This window comes from Xenia sp. Carnegie-2017, unplaced genomic scaffold (assembly GCF_021976095.1).
Source record: "Xenia sp. Carnegie-2017 unplaced genomic scaffold, XeniaSp_v1 HiC_scaffold_24, whole genome shotgun sequence".
Taxonomy (NCBI): Eukaryota; Metazoa; Cnidaria; class Anthozoa; order Malacalcyonacea; family Xeniidae; genus Xenia; species Xenia sp. Carnegie-2017.
In genome coordinates this window covers 14,901,077-14,920,581 of record NW_025813487.1, presented here as the reverse complement: position 1 = coordinate 14,920,581, position 19,505 = coordinate 14,901,077, and the positions used below count along the sequence as shown (strand labels likewise).

Sequence of the window (19,505 nt, the reverse complement as noted above, 5' to 3'; positions counted from 1 at the left end):
GGTGTGTTGGAGGGAGCTCAGCCCCGTTTGTTCAAATTCTATGCCTTGTATTGCCAGTGAAATATATATATCAAAAAGCTAGCAGCACCTAAATATATATCAGAAAGCCAGCAATATTTTAATATATATGAGAAAGGCAGCAACAGTTGTAATATACATTAAAAAGCCCAAATAGCTGAAATTATGGAGATATGCCTCTGTGATCTTATAAGCCAAAACCTACAATTAAAATATCATCAACAAGTCTAGAAGAGAAGTAATGTTCTACTTTGAGCTACAGAAGTAGGGTACATTTGTACAATTCAATACCAAAAATATATTGTACTCAGCTGTTTCAGTGAACATCCTAATTATAATTACTTCATTTTTAAATGATGAACTAAAAATACATAATACAACATGGAAAATCATAAGAGTTTCTGTGATTTGGTGTAGTTGTTTGTTTTAGTGTGGAAGTGGCTGAGAATTGAGAGGTTTGTAGATTGACCAATTTCACAACATAATGAGAAATCATCTTCGATTAAAAAACAAGCTTTGGAGTAAGAAAACTATTGAAACTGCATCAGCACGAACTTTGCAATGTTATTTGGCCCAAAAATGGTTCTCTTCTTGAGTCAGTTGATTGAACCTTATATCAAAAGCAGTTGAGCACAACAATCACCATACGCAATCAAATTTCGTAAGTTCGACGTAAAGGCATTTCTTTCATTTTTTTCGTAATCCTCGATTCTTGCGATATGTAGTGACATTTAGTAGCCTTCAACAATCAGTTATTACACACTTATCCATAAAAAAACGCAATATTATCTCAAAATACTGTATTACTAGCAGCAATTGCTTTATAAACACAAGCTCAAACTTCAAAACTAGGAACCAACATGGCGGAAATTGATCAGGTGATCAATATTGCCCAATCAACGTAAGCTAAACGAATAACAATAGATGTCCCAACTCTTACTTATAGAGGGCTCTGATTTTACCTGGCTCACTTCCGAATCATGTAGGGATATGGAACTGGCATTATTTGTGACGTCATGCAAGGTACTCATGCAATCAATGATATAAGTACAGCATCTATATACAAAGTGTCTGTAAAATATTTGGTTAAAAAAGATGGTTATAGTCTTGTTGCTGCTAATTGCACTAATGAGGACCACTCTCAAAGATATTGTAAGTCTTAACGTGATCCCGTTTTCAACGATGACCCGTTTAAAGCCCAAAAGCGAAGAAAAATTTGAGTCGATAACACGAACGGGTCTTTGAACTGTCAGAGCCCGTCATCTACGCTTTCTCTGACTTTTTCAAATCTTAGGATTTGAGAAGAGATTTGTTATGTTACCCATCCAAATGAAACCAGATCATCAAATAATGAGGACTGATACAATCTGAGTTATTATAGGCATTAAACGCCAGCATAGATCCTCTAAATTGACATGAATATTGCCAATTGCCATCGTTATTCATTTATTGTTATTAATGAATGGCTCTTCGTTTGTAACATACCCAGCTGTAAAATTTATATGCCTGTTAAAAATGAAAGTGAATTCATTGCAAGAAATGACTACCAAATAAAATGAATATTTTATATTGACCAAATTCATCAAGAACAAGGCAAAGTCGCAACGCTTTTGAATGTAAACCAAGAAAGCTCAAAGAACAGAGCGAAATGCGAATATTATACGTACGTCGTACTCTACCAAACGGTCAAAAAGCTATGAGTAGTGTACGTTTTTGACATGGCTGTTTCACCGGTGACATTTCAAATTTCTTGCAAATTCAAAATCATCCCGACAAAGCATTGTTACGACAATGCCTATAACTCAAAAATATTTGCCCGTAGATGACCAAATTTGCCGACAGAACGATGGTTGGGGGGGTCCGGCACCCCCGACTCTCCCCATTGCAACGCCCCTGTGTAAAAAGTAGACGTTATATCTAAAAATTAATTTTTAGATATAATCTAAAAAAATTTTTTAACTAAAACACTCTAAATAAACAACGTATTCAATAGGACGAATAAAAAAAGTTATTTTAGCGGCACTTTAAGCATTACTTGCTGCTGGTAATTAACACTATTCAAGGTAATTTAGACTATTTGATGGGAATGGCAGGAATTTAAACATACGAATATGAATATACATAAAAGATAAAAGTTTCTCCGGATTTTAAATGATTTTTATTGAGCTTTCGACTCGTTGCTTCGAGCCTCCATCAGAATGAGGATATTATTTATTTACACGTGCTTTTAGCTTGGAGACGTTTAGAGCGTCGTTGTTTGCATTTGTGTAGGAAGTGAAGCTGCTCCAATGTTGATGACTCTTTACGTGCGAATAATTCCCATTTTCTTGTTCTTCTGAGAATATCTATCCCATATGTCGATTTTATAAGTTTGAAAATTGGTAATCCAGGCATTTAATAACTTTTATCTTTTATATATTAAATGCCTGGGTTATCAATTTTCAAACTTATAGAATATAAATATGAACATAAAAATTATCACTACTCATAAAAAAAGTACGTGGGTGCATAAGTTGAGCCTGTCAAGTATATCAATAAAATGAAATAGATTAATGAGCATTGTAAAAATAATAGTATGTTTTCAACCGTATTTACATGAAATTTGTTCGTGATATGTGCTTAATGTTAAGTCAAACGAAAACGTGCTTATGACTTGGATTAATTTCTATTTACATATGTAGGAAATTTCTGGCCAACAAGTCGTTTTGTTTGTTGTTAAAGTTTGCCTCGCAATATCTTCTTTCTCCCAAAATTTTCGCGTGTTTTTCAAACTCTGTAGAAACTTGGAAAATGTTTTCTATTTCTTTAATATTACCCATTTGCATTAAAAAATAAACAAAAAAATATGACTACTTTACTTTATGTATTTAAATTTGCTGCCATTAAAATTCAATCATTTCCGGTATTCGCTGCCATGATGTAAAGATTTTTGCTATGGAAATTTTTGTAAGTTTTATTTAACTTTACTTTCATTTAATGCATGGAGTGCTAATATAGTAAGTTTCAAAATATATAAAGCTACTGCAGAGTTTATCAAAAAAGTAGACAGGTGGGACAACGTCGCTAAATTGGCAAGCACGCAAAGTTTGCAAAAACTTAAGAAGCAGATATAGATAGTTATGAGGAGTTCCAATGGTTTATTTTCTTTCTTGAATGACCTAATCCACCCGACTTTCCATCGAATATTCCCCGACTGGCCTTTCTTCCCCACAAGTTTTACGGCTATGCTTATAAGAATGTTAAAAAGTGGAACACCTTCTTCCTGAGGTTTTACAATATAAATGGCGGGAAGTGGAATGCGCTATGTAAGAGTTACAAGGAGTGTCAGTCCACTTATCGGAATCTTCCGTGTAGTACGTCATTGGCCGATTTTTCATGGCCTATTTTTTTCAAATGATCAGCTAGCTCCTTCCGACTAAAATCCGACTTGTTTATTATTTTCAGTACTTCTGCAGCTTTGCTGTGTGGACTAGGATATTGCAAATTGTTGTTCTTTATGTTGGTAACCTTGTCCGACATCTCATCACAAAGTCTGTCATCATTTCCCCCTATCTTTTGTGAAAGTTCATCGATTGAAATCGACGAGAGCCTCGTACCATCCTCACCTGGATCATCTGTAACAACAAATATCAGCAATAATAGCAATAGGCTAAGGTTCCTGCCTTTTGATTGGCTTTTACCATTTTAATACGTCCGCAAGAATCGTTAACCTCAAAGGATATTTTTAATTTATTTTCTAAGTTTTCTGCGTTTAAAAATCCCACAAACAAGCACTCTTGCTTTCCCCAAAGTTTTCCACGGAAGTGGCCTTAATTTTCATCTTTCGTTAATGAGGTTTTGTAGCTACTTAGTTTTATCTTTAGTTTTTTGAAATATTTTTCTTTCTTGGTATGAAAAATCTACAACTTTTACCTTGAAAGGTCCGTGCAGCATTGCTGACTGATATAAAGCATATACGTGACTAAAGCTTATTATTGCTCATAGCCACTGGGCAAGAAACCAACTAATGCATCTTTACATTTGCAGACATTAACTTGATAAAACTTACCCTGAGCTTTTTTACGACTTTCCTGAGCTTTTTCATAAATTTCCTGAGCATTTTCATAACACTTCTTGGCTTTTTTGTATTCTCTAGTTTTTTCAGAGTCCGGATTTCGAAATTCTCCACGTAAGAGTTCGCCAGCTAATTTTCCAAGTCCCACATTTTCTAAATGATTTGCAAGCTGTTGTCGACTAAACGTGTCATCTTCGTTTATATATGTCAGTATTTTTGTAGCTTTTTCTACAGGACCTGGATAATTGACGTTGTCGGCCCTGACGATGTCCGCTTTGTCTGACTTACCAGCAAGAAGTGCAAGTGTATCATAATTTCCTCCTATCTTGTTTGAAAGATGAAAGATTTCATAGACCGAGAGTCTTGTACCATCTTCAAGATATTCTGCAACTACAAATTGCAACATAATATTAGAGCAGAACAGTTTTATTTATGTGGCTTTTTGGGTAGTTCATTCCTTGTGACTGGCTGTTAACATTCATGATTGGCCTGGCTACATGTGTCAGTTTTTCGAATATCCGACGAAATTTGATATTTTTTTAAAAACAAAAAGTTACAAAAAAATCAAAAACTTAATGAGTGATTAGGAAAATTATCTGAGCAGCTTGGGCAAGAAACAAATTAATGCATCTTTACATTGACAGACATTAATATGATAAAACTTACCATGAGCTCGTTTACGAATTTCCTTAGCTTTTTTACGAGTTTCCTGCGCTTTTTTACGAATTTCCTTAGCTTTTTCATGACACTTCTTGGCTTTTTCGTATTCTCCATTTTTTTCATACACTATAACTAGATTCTCTAAAGTCTCAGCAACAACATCATGATATGGACCTAACGATTCTTCACAAGTTGCCACACGTTCTTCTAAAAACTCTTTAGCTTTTTCATACTTCCCAGTGGTATAATACAACAAACCAAGATTGTTTAAACAATCAGCAACATCAACATGATCAGGAACTTGCAATTTTTTAAAAAGTTCCAATGCTTTTTCAAAAAAATCTTTGGCTTTGTCGTATTCTTCAGTACTATAACACAACAAACCGTGAATTTTTAAAGCTTTAGCAACATCTTCATGATCATGCCCTTTCAAATTTTTCCGAATTGTCAGAGCTTTTTCAATACTTTCTTTAGCTATTGCGTATTCTCCAGTTTTGATACATGTCCTAGCGAGATTTGCCAAACAACTGGCCAAATCAGGATGAACTGGACCTGGCGATTCTTCAAAACGTTTTTGAGCTTTTTCAAAGTTTATTCTAGCTTTGTCGTATTCTTCAGTGCTATAACACAGCCACGCATAATTATTTAAAGTTTTAGCAACATTACCATGATCTGCTCCTGGAGATGTTTCTAGAATTTTCAGAACATATTCATAATTCTTTTTAGCACTGTGATATTCTCCAGTTTTGGTATAAGTCATTGCGAGATGCTTTAAATTAGCAACATGAAGATTTGAACCCGGGAAAGTTTCACAACATTCAAGAGCATTTTTAAAATTTTCTTTAGCTTTCTCGTATTCTCTGAGGTGATATTCCACCTTACCATAGCTGGTAAAATGCTCAGCAGGATGAAAAACGTCTGGACTTCGCAAATTGCCTTCTAACTTTAAGAACTCGTCCATAAAATTAGCTTTATGTCATTTTCCAAAACTATAGTAAAAAGTAACTAGATTGTTTAATGATTTAGCAACATATTATCGATGATAGAGGTGAATCCAGGGTTTTGAATTTAAAACGTCACAATAAGAATGTTTATTAGAAATTTGTATTACTATTAGTGGAAATATGATACGAAAAAACGGATGGTGAAACAAAATTCAAAACTAAAAATCGTTTACTTTCATTTAATGTACGGAGTGCTAATACAGTAAGTTACAAAATATATAAAGCTACTGCAGAGTTTATCAAAAAAGTAGACAGGTGGGACAACGTCTCTAAATTTATAAGCACGCAAAGTTTGCAAAAACGTATGGTGCAGAAATAGATAGTTATGAGGAGTTCCAATGTTTTATTTGACAGTAAAACTGTAGCAAATTTTAGCCATTTTTAGAGAGAAAATTTTGCTACCTTGAAGCTATCTCAAAATAGATTGTACAAAAAAATTGCTTCTCGGTGATAAAACTTTACCTTTAAAAATGATTATATGTGCAACAATTTTACCGTAAAATAAAAAAGATTGAAGCTCCAACTATCAAAATCAGTTTAGCGACGTTTTCCCCACTGCATTTTGTTTTATGCACCTTGTATAAAGGCAATAATTGAAAGAATTATAATTTGTAAGAAATAATTCAAAGTGTTAATTTTATCATATTATCTATGCCCCCCCTGGCCAACAATTTACTTTTATGTTGATGACTCAATAAACACATGCAATCTTTGTCTATCTTTTATATTAACTGAGAATGACTTAAACTTTCATTTTTTCGAAAAACTTACTATAGACATCCGTGCAAGATATATCGATATATGATAAGTTATTTTTTGAAACAAGATTTAATTATCAATAGATATTTGTGTAAAATAAAAATCCAATTTATGACTTTTCATTTTTTAATTGTAGTGTTATTGTTATGTAACTTCAATTTTAATGTGGCGATGCATCTATCTTAGCATTTATAGTGTTTGGTCCTTCTCGAGTGTTGCTACTGTGTGTTATTTAAAAGTTCATTACACAGCAAAAGTAAACGCTTCAATAATTTCAACGACAGTTCTGACATTTTCACCAAAATGTTGAAAACACAGTAAATAGGCAAGCTGCTTAAAGGACATTGGCAACGAAAATTTTTATGGCATATTTTTGAACCTTTGTGATGTCTAACAACTAAAATAGAAAAAATTTTTCTCAAAAATATTTTGTTGCTGAGAAATTTGCAGCAAAAGTTTTATAAATTGCGCCATCTTGGATAAAATTTTGATAAAATTATCTCGAGCGGTAGTGACGTCATTGGCTGGTGAGCAGTCAAAACAACAATACAATATACTTTGTGATTGACTGCGTTAAAACACATTTAAAGCGTATTTTACGGTTTTTTTTTTGCTGTAATGGATGACATACACGAAAATCAACCGGGCGAAGTTCTGCCCTATCAATATGAACCTGAAGTGAAGGCCGAAACTAGTGAAAGAAAGTGGTTCCGAACAGGAGAGTGAGCAGAGCGACTTGTCCTCGTCGGAGGATGAAATACATGCTAAATTTGAGAAAGCAAATGCTTAGCGCCTACAAACTCTTAGTTGGTGTAAGTGTGGACATTGTACTTTGTCAAAAAAGGAAATCGAGTGTTTTTGTTGCCACGAAAAAGCGCTTGAATACGATGAGTATGAGGCTTTGCTAGGCCAAACAGAAACTCAAGGAGTAAATTGCTTGACAACACACCAAGAATTTAGGGACAATATGCTCTCAGAAAGTGTGTTAAAGATAGACGTGTGTCGGCATCTTGAAGAAAACTGGCCCCTGTCTGATGAGGATCTAGAGAGAATACACAAGCTGTATCGATTAGTTGCCTATCAAAGATGTTGTAGGTGGATTTTTCAAATTTTGGGGAAGAAACATCGAAGACCATTTCCTGCTTGTGTTTATACGAAAACGCTTCGCGTCACCAGACGGACTTCATTCACATTTTAAATACGCATGTTATCACGAAAGACCGTAAATTTAGTCTTAGACAGACGCTCTTTGATGTTCTTTGTTATGATCTGCAATAGCGATGCCATATCATTGTCAAAGGATTGTCACTAACTGCGCAAAAGCAAAATGCATGAGTGATCCACCCAAAACTTGTATTCATTCATAAGTTATAAAGTTAATCGAAAAGTGTACTTGTACATTTTGCACGCAAACACGCGCGTAAAACATTACGGATAAACGAAACTCTACAGTCAAGAACAAAACATAGCGGCTTAGAGCTTATCACCTATATAAAACTACATAATCTTTCAAAGACTCTTATGTATACAAATAATAAATTAAACGTATAACTCATTTGTTGGTCACAGGTTTGTAATATGGGAAAATAAAATATTTCTATTGCACGAAATGTGCAGTGTATAATGGGCTTACACTTGGTATGTCGGCAAAACCTAGTTGTAAGATCTGCTAAAATGAACATTTCTACGTCTTATAACGACTAAATATTGGAAAAGTATATAAGCGTGATAAACTACACAACTTTTGTTAGTCTTAACAACCGCCGACTGTTGTTTTTGTTTTAAAATTCCAGTGAACAAATGTGCTATATATTAAATACGTGTGATAAAAATCAATGCCCAACATAAAGTTCTGATTAGAGCCATAGAAATAGACCAAAAAAAAAAAAACAAATTGTGAAATTTAAATTTATTGTGACGTTTCGTCTTTACTCAAGACATCTTCAGACAAATAATAAATAGGACGTTAAGACAAGGTATTATATTTACAAAAAGGTGTTAAATTACTACTAAAGGAAGCGGTGTCGAATGGATACATGATAAGGAAGTTTGAAGTGAAATGAAGAGAATTAAAAGAGGTTAAGTGGAATGGAGTTTCTTGCACATTAAGTGAAGGCTTGTGTTTATTGATTAGTAGGCTTTCATGGATGGAGAGTTCATAAGTATCGTTGGAAGAGAGATTATTTTAAAGTCGTCTAAGTTGGGGTGTGTCCAGCGTTAATGTGAGCAAGAATGCTTGATGATGCAGGGTGGGAAACTTGGTTGCCTGTAAGGGGATATTTCCCGTGCTCCGAAATCTGGTGTGTAGATGACGTGTTGTTTGACCCACATACGAAGCGTTGCAGCTTCAACACTTGAATAAATAGACTACACCAGATCTCAGAGGTTTGGGAATTTTGTCCTTAAAGGGGAAGAAAGAAGAGATACGTTGAGAAGGGCGGAAAAGTAGTCTATTTATTCAAGTGTCGAAGCTGCAACGCTTCGTATGTGGGTCAAACCACACGTCATCTACACACCAGATTTTCGGAGCACTTGGGAATATCCCCCCTTACAGGCAACCAAGTTTCCCACCCTGCATCATCAAGCATTCTTGCTCACATTAACGCAACTGGACACACCCCCAACTTAGACGATTTTAAAATAATCTCCTCTTCCAACGCTACTTATGAACTCTCCATCCATGAAAGCCTTCTAATAATAAACACAAGCCTTCACTTAATGTGCAAGGAAACTCCATTCCACTTAACCTCTTTTAATTTCTCTTCATTTCACGTCCAAACTTCCTTATCATGTATCCATTCGACACCGCTTCCTTTAGTAGTAATTTAACACCTTTTTGTAAATATAATACCTTGTCTTAACGTCCTATTTAGGCCCTGTTCACACGATACCGGATTCGTCTTGTACCGGATTCGCTGAGCAATCCGATACGAAAAATGCACTCTGTTCACACGATGCCGGATTCATAAGACGATACATAAGTTTTTATATCGCCCCAGTACTTGTGCGTTCAAGCGATAACGACGATGGTTGCTAATGCAAATATTTCGTGAGAAATGAGAAATTTTTTTGACAGATAACTAAGTAGAGTTTTTTCTTAGGCGTATTAAGGTTTTTTACGAATGGGCGCAAGGACTGGAAGAGTGTAAAGTCCAAATACGACCGAATATATGTTGCCATTACAATAATACTAGAAAGAAGCTTTTCGCACTGCGATAATTCATTGTTAAAAGCTTAAACATGCCATGTTGAAGATATATTATATTTGCTGGCGGATTATTCATTTAAAACATAGTTTGTATCGCTATGTTTGCTTTCATTTTTGAAAAATCGCATGGACTTCTTAGTTGCCAAAGTGGAACGTATCGGATTCGAGCGTTCACACGACAACGGAACGTATCGGATTGGTTTTCATACCACTTCCACAGCGGAGTCAAATCGCTCCGGAAAACGATACAAAGCGTATCGGATAGCAGCGGAGCCGTGTGAACGCAAGGCCTATCCGGTACGAAAAGTAATCCGGTATCAAACGAATCCGGTATCGTGTGAACAGGGCCTTATTATTTGTCTGAAGATGTCTTGAGTAAAGACGAAACGTCACAATAAATTTAAATTTCACAGTTTGTTTTTTTTTGGTCTATTTCTATGGCTCTAATCAGAACTTTATGTTGGGCATTGATTTTTATCACACGTATTCGATTTCCGCTCGGCAAGTCTCTCGCTACAATTTTAAATCATTGCTATATATTATTATAATACTATTATTTTATATTGTGTCATTCAGTGGATACCAGCCAATGACGTCAGTAATGTATTCCGGCATAATTTAGCATAAGGCTTTTTTTTAAAAATGGCGGATAAGGATTCAACTTTATGTCAAATTTTTTCAACAGCAAAATTCAAAAGAGACACGAAAACACGAAATTAAGTATTCCATAGCTATCTATGATAAACGCATGAAAAAAAATTTTCGTTGCCAAAATCCTTTAAGTGTTTTATAAATGTCAAGAAACATGTACATAGCAAAGCTTTGTGCTTCAGTATTTAGACACATTAATTATACAGTAAGTTGATACAATATTAGCATGTCAGCGAAAGGCAGTTACAAATGCTCTCATGCAGACAGAAAATATTTCTTGAAAGGGGTGAATTAGATGCACTTGAAAGTTTTTTGATAGTTTGTAAATCAGTTTTTTAGATAAATCGCGATCTTTAGTTTTAGAAGTGCAATTAACTCGTATCGAAACGAAAGACCGATAAGAATTTTGTCTTTTTATGCTACAACACTATCAGCAATTTATCATTTAAAACCACTTTCTTAAAATGTACATCAAACATAGCTATTTGAACGTTCAAAACTATTTCATGTTGATGTAAAATTCTTGGGTATGAAAATATCAAAAATTGACAATACTTAATTTATAATATAATAGCTTTGCCAGAAAACAGCTGTGATTTTGAAACTGCGAACACAAAAATAGAGAACCACTGTCAACGAGTATTTATATGCAATGGTTACTAAATCCACTAATTTTTAGTCACGTTGATAAACGTACAGCGCGAATTGTAATCATTTTAGTGGCGGTCAGCCATGATGGTAGCTAGTATTTTTATTTCTGTTGTTCAATTGTAAAGATTCAACACATCGATCCTTATTGCTTATATAAGTTTACTGAATTTAATCAATAATTATGTCAAGATGAATGGTTTTAGTAAGTTGTGCCACCAATAAGAAATCCAAGCAATATATTTCAAATAAAATGCCGCTACATGATCATTTCATGCAGTCATAACATTTTTGTATAAAATTTTCATGTATATTTGCAAACACACATTAAACAAATGCTCTCACCTTTATCAACGAACGATCAACACTTGTTTTCTGCTAAGAAAGTATATTTGTTCGCCTTTCGAGCTTCTTTTAAAGATCAGCAACAATTATATGATTATATGAACTGATATGAGACGAGTCAAACTGTGAACGGAATTTAAATAATTTTTTAAACATAGAATGTGATATAGCTGTAAATTAAAGATGCGCTTTATGATCTTAAATTTTGATATCTACAACTTTCGATTGTTATTTATGAAAAATTTAGTTTAGCGATTAAAATGTATGGTCTTTTCTCCAGTTTTTTATACTCGAATGTTTTATTCGAAAATCGATTGCAGAGTAAGATTTAATGCTCCAATAATTTTAGCAATAATACTAACATTGATCAAAATGCTAAAAACATCAAATGCAAAACTTTTGACTGCTCATCATCTCAAGCAATATTCAAACCTAATTCTTATGCTTTTCATAATTTCAACATTTCTCCACGAGAATCAGCTATAAAGTAAATTAATGCAACATTATAGCATGTCGTCACCAGAGAAGCATTATTTGCATGAAAGAAATATTATTAATTAAGATAGTTGCACACAATGCTTGTGCAGATTGAATATATTTTTGTAATCAATAATATTACAAGATATTAAATCTTAGATTTTTGTATTATAAAATGTTGCCATTCATTGAGGAAGGTTAGCATATGAGTGTCACAACATTTTGGTGAGCAACATTCCACCTCATATAGTGTTTTGTCCGAACTCATCGCAATAATAAAATAATATAAAACGATAAAATTGGCTCTAGAGGCTTACTTTATCACCACACATGACATATGGTTGGTTACTATGTTTTAGTCACTAATTTCTGTAATATCTCCTGACCAGGGAAAACTCTTAAAGTATGCTGATTAAAGTAAGTGTCCAACAATAAATATATTTATGTGTAGATTGATTTTGATTTTGACAATAGTACATACTTAATTGAATACATAACAATACAATAATATAATATTATCTTATATCAAAAAGGAGGTTGCTCAGGATGCAATGTATCTTTAGAGCTTGGTTCGATTATCTTCGTGACATAAAGAGAGAACTCTTTTTGAAAGAAACAATATTTTTTTTCTTTTGTTGTTAGTGAACCAGAGTTGAGCTAATAAGATGTTAAACTATGCACGTATCGTTTTTATGAACATTGAAATTTGTGGCTGAAAACAGATTCTTTGAACAAACTCATCGATAAACAGAAACACTGCTTTTTATTTTACAAAATTTTTTTGTGGCTTACTTGTGTATAAAATGTAATCATGTAAACTGAAGAGATATTAGGATGTCTGTTAAGCATCAAATTGTATGTGAAACTATACGTAATATGACTGTTCACATAAATAGTGGAAACAAATAAAAAGTATTTTTATGGGTCAGGATACTCAACAGGAGTAGCACTGTCATCTCCTAAGAGTTAAAGAAAATATAAAGGTACTCTCTGATAAAGTTAATGACCTTTTCTTAAGTATAACAGACAACGTCACACCTTTGTTACTTTCTTGCTCAAATTATAAGTGCAAAACGAGTTCCTTGACTGTAAAGAAGTGGTCAATAAAGCACTTTCTTTTTTACCGAAAGCCAAATCTATTGGACTAGACCTATTTCCAAACAGGGTATTTGAAGAATTTGCTCTAGAACTTTTGATGGTCGAACAGGAAATTTATAAATGTCTGTACTTGTCCATTAAAAAAAATCATCAATGATATGTTCATGCAGCAACAAATGTCTCCCCGCTACAATCTTTATAATTTGATCTGCGTCTAATATCTCTGACATCTCACTTAGCTAAAATCATGGAAGAATTCTTCTGTAAAAATAGTTCCTGCAACTTAAAGGAAAAATTGAGGGTTGACATTTGACAGTGGGAGTGCTTGCACGTCTGTTTCTTCTTTGCTCATTTCAGTTAAGGATTTGATCGTATAGACCATTGCATTCTTATAAACGAGGAGATTGAACTTGATATTCATCTTGTGCTGCTTAAAGTGGTGTGCAATTGTTTTAAGTCTGAAGACTGTGAAAGGCGTGAAAATGAAAATGAAATCTACAAAAAAGGCGGGTCTAGAGAGCGAAAACTTTTAGATTATATGCAAGGTTTATTTCTATTGAATGAGGTGCAAAAAATTAAAAATTACAGTCCTTTTGATCGGATACATGTGCTTTTAATTATAAATATTGGTTTTTCGTGAATACATCATGTGTAATCCCATTATTTGGTTCAATTACCTTTTCAAGCATAAGGATGCTTTATTTTATTGTTACACTAGTAAGGATGTAACACAATCTCGTTCCATATTTACATGAATGTGCATAATTTACCATAAATTAAAAGAATACAACTTCAAACGTTTTAGTAGAAAGTGCTAGTGTCTGCTAAAATTATACAAAAATGAAAGCGAAATGTGTTAAATAGAAATGATTAGGTTTGTTGTTTATCGTAAATCTATTGGGCCGTCCGTTGTTTCTTCAGAGTCCGGATTTCGAAATTCTCCACGTAAGAGTTCCCCAGCTAATTTTCCAAGTCCCATTTTTTTTAAATGATTTGCAAGCTGTTGTCGACTAAACGTGTCATCGTCATTTATATATGTCAGTATTTTTGTAGCTTTTTCTACAGGACCTGGATAATTGAAGTTGTCGGCCCTAACGATGTCCGCTTGGTCTGACATACCAGCAAGAAGTGCAAGTGTATTGTAATTTCCTCCTATCTTTTTTGAAAGATGAAATATTTCATTGTCCGAGAGTCTTGTACCATCCTCAGGATATTCTGCAACTACAAATTTCAACATAATATTATAGCAGAACAGTTTTATTTATATGGCTTTTTGGGTAGTTCATGCCATTTGATTGGCTGTTAACATTCATGATTGGCGCGGATAAATGTGTCAATTTTTCGAATATCCGAAGAAATTTGATATTTCTTTAAAAACAAAAAGTTACAAAAAAATCAAAAACTTAATGAGTGATTAGGAAAATTATCTGAGTAGCTTTTATTATCTCAAGAAGCTTGAGACTTATACAACACTTATACGAGATCGAAAGGGACACCGAAACTCAAAAAGATATGGTGCATGTATACATCTAAGCTGTTGGGCATCAAGAATGACATGATTTAAATCACGCCTTAAATCTGTTCCCTCTGATTCTCAATGAAAAAGCATTTAATAGCTCAGCCTCTAGGTCTTGTTGATGTAGGATGCAAACAGCTGAAGGCTGTATAAATTCTTATACATATGTTTCTATAATATTATGTTAAGACAAACTAGTGTATTTTATTTTTCAAGCCATGATGATACATTTTGATCTGAAGACCATTGCACGTAGATTTTAGATATTCTCGACTCAGTGTCTACTATGGATTTTTTGAGCGATAGGCTTAATTTCTATTGCTGAACTTTACCGCATCTTTCACTATGAACGTGGAATACTCATGAGTAGCTAAATAATCTTGAATGTGTTTTATGAATATAGTTCTATATAGTTCATTTATTTCATAAAAGATAAAAGTTTCTCCGGATTTAAAGTGAGTTTTTATTGGGCTTTCGACTCGTTGCTTCGAGCCTTCATCAAAATGAAAAATATTTATTTACACGTGCTTTTAGCTTGGAGACGTTTAGAGCGTCTAATTGGATGAGTGGGTGGATTAATGTGATTGGATGGGGTTTTGGTGGATGGGGTGATGCGTTGCCATGGGTTTTGGTGTATTGTGAATATGATTGGTGTTAATAATATTAGAGTGTAGTGTTTTAGTTTTGGTGTTGTTTGTAGTTCATTTATTATACAATGTGTTTTATGACTATAGGTCTATATAGTTCATTTATTATACAATGCGTTTTATGAATATAGTTTTATATAGTTCATTTATTATACAATGTGTTTTATGAATTTATTTTTTATTAGTTCATTTATTAAACAATGTGTTTTATGAATAAAGTACTATATAGTTCAATTATTATACAATGTGTTTTATGACTATAGTTCATTTATTATACAATGTGTTTTATGAATATAGTTTTATTTATACAGCCGTCAACAATGAGCATGTCGCGATTGGCAAAATGCGATACACTTTTGACGAGTAGCATCTAGCAATGCACTAAATAGTAGAAACTGCGATGCGCAAAGTTAGATAGCTTCACCTTTTGAAATAAATTTATTTGCCTATGTAACTCCTCAGATTTTCAATGATTTATGTATTTTTTCATTCATACGGAAGATGGCATCATGAGATGTCGAAACATATCGATTCTCAAAAAAATCGTCGTCTATATTAAATGCACATTAGCAATAGTGCTTTTACCTCATTATGAAAATGTAATTTGCATATGACGACGTTGGTGAAATATTTGTGTGTAACACTCACAGGTTTATGAAATTTCTTGTTGTTTGAAAGTTTATCATGAGACTTAATACTATCTATTGTGAATATAGTTATCTTATTTTGTTTATATATATTTCCCTGCATGGATGCTGTGAATATATATAAACAAAATAGGAAAAATTGGTTACGTGTTGTCCTTGTCTTGCTGTAACAACTTTTTTATTCGTCAAAGTATGGTCCACTTTCAATCTTATCCTTTTTGTCATGTAGTGCTTATTTTTACACTTGCATCTAAATGAAACACTAAACAACAAGCAACAAATCTTAATACTTTCGTCATTAATGTCAGATGAAAGTGATGATCAATTTTATACCCAGCTACTGTATAATCATGATAAATATTCCTACTTGGTTACAACTTGATTTCTTGAGAAAATGAGTTAGTCGCAATTCGCGAAATATGAAAGAGTCACAAACAGAAGGCTTAACAGTTTCATGTTCGTAATTTGTTATGGGTATATATTACATTGTTTTTGTCAACCTGTGTAATCTATGGTCTTTTAACATCATGTACTATCATCAACTCTAACGCTCTGTCATCTGTTGTCATTAACTGTCATCTGCTGGAACCAGAGGCAGATGGAATAGGTGTGTGTGCATATAACTCATAAATGGTGAGTGGTGTTTGTAATGAGGGTTTTGTACAATTTACTTTATAAAGAATGCATGTTGTTAATTGACGTAGACTTGCAGCCTTATTGTTTTTTTATCAATGCATCACCCACATAAACAGCACTTACAATACATTGCCATTTCTTGCGCTTTTGAATATGTTTTTCCACCAGGTTGATGAGTTTCCAATTTTTTTCAGGGGTGGATGTTGTGGATGCTTTTTGGATATAAAAAACAAAAATTTATTTAAATTATATTATGTATACATAAATTGATGACTAGCATCAAAATCAATGATAAATTTTAGGTTTGCTGTTTTTTTCTTTTCAGTCTCTGCACTGTACGACCCTATTCGTTTAATTTCAGAATTTTGGCAAAGCATGATTTCAGAAGTTTTCTTGTCATTATGTATTTATTACGGAAATTACTAATTTTTCCACTGTTTTTTTATTCACCTCCTCTCTAGACACGCGTTCATCAACAAGTTGAATAATCACACTCAATATATGTTTACTCCTGCCATTTGAAATAAGCAAGTAAGTCTTTTATTAACACTAGAAATCTTTGTTTCTAAATTGGATAATATGCATGTGAATGTTTATTTTTACATTTTATTTACACTCCTGCGGTTAAAAGTATCTAAGAAAAGAAAATTTTTTTATTTCAATAGTATTTAATTGTATGAACGAAACTTTTAAAATCAAAAATCAAAAATCAAAATTTAGTTTCTTATGCACTTTAAAAGGACAGGACATCACGAATATGGGACAACGTGTTTTAATGTTTTTGGCGTTTTTCAGGTGTCTATTTATAAGCCATCGTCATTATGACACAAACTTACGATGGCTAATGTAATGCGAGTTGCAAAACGATCGTGACTAAAACACCACACGAGTACATACGAGTACATACGAGTACATACGAGTACATACAACTACATACGACTGACATACGAGTACATACGAGTGACATACGAGTACATACGAGTGACATACGACTATATAGGGTTAGGGTTATATATATATGTATACTTGTTACCAGTATGTAGTCATATGTCAGTCGTATGTACTCGTATGTCAGTCATATGTACTCATCTGTACTCGTGTGATGTTTCAGTCACGATCGTTGCAAAACATGGGTTTTGCGACTCCTATATTTTGTGACCATCTGCCATTAACGACATTGTATTGTGGTTTTGTTTATATTATTTTTTGACTCTTTAGTTAAAGAGATCTTTAATTTTACAATGCATTTATCGATCATAGTATTCTTAGGACTCTGTAAAACGTTTGGCTTTTCTCGAGTGCTTCGTAGATCAAATGCGTTATTTGAAAGTTGATTGCACAGCAAAAGTAAACGCTATAATAACTTTGACAATAACATTGATATTATGACCAAAATATTGAAATAGGCAGTGTTTGACTGTTTAATAAATTTCACAGAAATGTATACAAATTAAGTTTTAGCTTTTCAACAAGTATATATCAATCTGAGAATTTTATAGTAAATTGATTCAAACGTGATATCAGCGTGAAACAATAATGATTAAGCTACAATGGGCTATTTTATGTTTGGCTTCAGCAATAACATATAGTCATCGTTAATGTCGTGTTGAAATGTGATCTCATCAATCATCATTTTGTTCTGCTGTAAAAAGTTCATTGGGCTCAAATATCTTTATCTGATGCATTCGCTTCGTTGTGGATGTGCATAATATTGCCAAATAACGTAATGTACCTAGCTAGTGTTGATTGTGATTCAAATTTCTATTTTATATGTTGGCATAAATAAAATAAATGTTAGTGCACAGTTATGCGAATGAACGCCTACAGTCTACCTCATGAAGTAAAAAGTTGCTGTAAACATACATTTCAGACAAAATGCTGCTAATTATCATTCATTTGTCCTGTCAGTCAAATTTTACATAAAACGTTCATGTATAGAAACACTTTTATTCAAAGCTCTTACCGTTTCAAGGAACGACAATTGTTTGTTTTCAGCTAGTATCAAGTGTCTTGTTCGTCTTTCAGGTCTCTTTTGAAGATTTTCAATAATTGTTTATCTTACGCCTCTTTTACTGTTGATAACTTCAACTTGAAGGTTTTCAGACTTAAATTTTATGCCAGGTCACCATTATACGCCTTCTTTGTGCTGATATATGTTATGATACGTGGCAAGTCAAACTGTGCAACGGAATTCAAAACATCTTAAAGATAGATTGTGATGTAATGTACAGATACGCATTACGATTTCTGTTTTGTTATTGGAGTTAAAAACTATTTATGAGAACCTTAATTTTGCAATGCATTTGTCATTGTATGCTTGCTATAGGATTCTTGAAGCATTTGGTATTTTTTTCAAGTGCTTAATTCTTTGAAAGTCGATTGCACAACAAGATTATACGCTCTTGTAATTTATGCGATTGTAAATCTCAAAGAAATATTTAGCAGGCAAGGCTCTGAGTTTTTCATTCATTATATTGATGTGAAAATTATACAGTAAATTGATACAATTTCTCATAGACATTGCTTCATTAAAATAGTTGCAAATAATAGTTACGCAGATAGAAAATGTTTCAGTGATTCAGATTATTCAATGACACAATTGACGTAGATTCATTATTGTTAACTTTAACATAAGAGCCAGCATACAAATACTCTAAATCCTAATGATATTAATATCTGCCATAATTATATACCCCAAAATAAAGTTACATCCAAAGAGCCTAACTGACTGTTTTTTCAGAAGTGGATTCACTGTAGTAAACATGATTACAGACCAATCTTTAAATTTTATAGTATTAGTGAACAAATCCACCAAAACTCCTGCAAAGTAGCAACGCGTTTGAGTGTAATGCTTAGTGAACAAAGCAAAATGCTGACTACCTTACGTGACGTCAAAACAAACGCTACATCCAGACTTCTAACTACCAAGGCTTTGGGCCATAAGAAGCCTAATTTGTCTAAGCCATAAAAACTGGGCATGCTATCTAAATTGAATTATTTTTTTCACTAAAGTGCACTAAATAAACGGAAAATTTGGTGGGAAGAAAAACAAAATTAATTTATGGGTATACTTTTAATCATAACCTTGACAATGACAAAGTTTCCATAAACAGAAAATACACCTGCAATGGTCACTA

The 19,505-nt window shown here is 33.2% G+C and overlaps 1 protein-coding gene and 1 long non-coding RNA gene across 2 annotated transcripts; both read right to left on the bottom strand.

Moving 5' to 3' along the window:
- Nucleotides 1-2,965: 2,965 nt before the first annotated feature.
- Nucleotides 2,966-11,454, bottom strand: LOC124451242 (nephrocystin-3-like). The gene is made up of 4 exons (XM_047001873.1): nucleotides 11,348-11,454; nucleotides 4,739-5,721; nucleotides 4,067-4,462; nucleotides 2,966-3,632 (listed from the first exon to the last, which is right to left on the bottom strand). The coding sequence occupies exons 2-4, from the start codon at nucleotides 5,691-5,693 to the stop codon at nucleotides 3,352-3,354; spliced, it is 1,632 nt and encodes a 543-aa protein (XP_046857829.1). The 5' UTR covers nucleotides 5,694-5,721; nucleotides 11,348-11,454; the 3' UTR covers nucleotides 2,966-3,351.
- A 2,377-nt stretch (nucleotides 11,455-13,831) lies between these two features.
- Nucleotides 13,832-18,546, bottom strand: LOC124451248. Its single transcript, XR_006950388.1, has 3 exons — nucleotides 18,332-18,546; nucleotides 16,492-16,580; nucleotides 13,832-14,143 (listed from the first exon to the last, which is right to left on the bottom strand). It is a non-coding gene; the product is annotated as an uncharacterized LOC124451248 (long non-coding RNA).
- Nucleotides 18,547-19,505: the final 959 nt, after the last annotated feature.

Bases quoted from the DNA above. Each gene is read 5' to 3' on its own strand.
- LOC124451242 (XM_047001873.1), bottom strand. From the start codon at position 5,693: ATGGACGAGTTCTTAAAGTTAGAAGGCAATTTGCGAAGTCCAGACGTT. The intron at 4,463-4,738 runs GTAAGTTTTATC...TGCAATTTGTAG, and splicing joins AATTCGTAAACGAGCTCATG to TTGCAGAATATCTTGAAGAT. The intron at 3,633-4,066 runs GTAAGTTTTATC...TTGTTGTTACAG, and splicing joins AAGTCGTAAAAAAGCTCAGG to ATGATCCAGGTGAGGATGGT.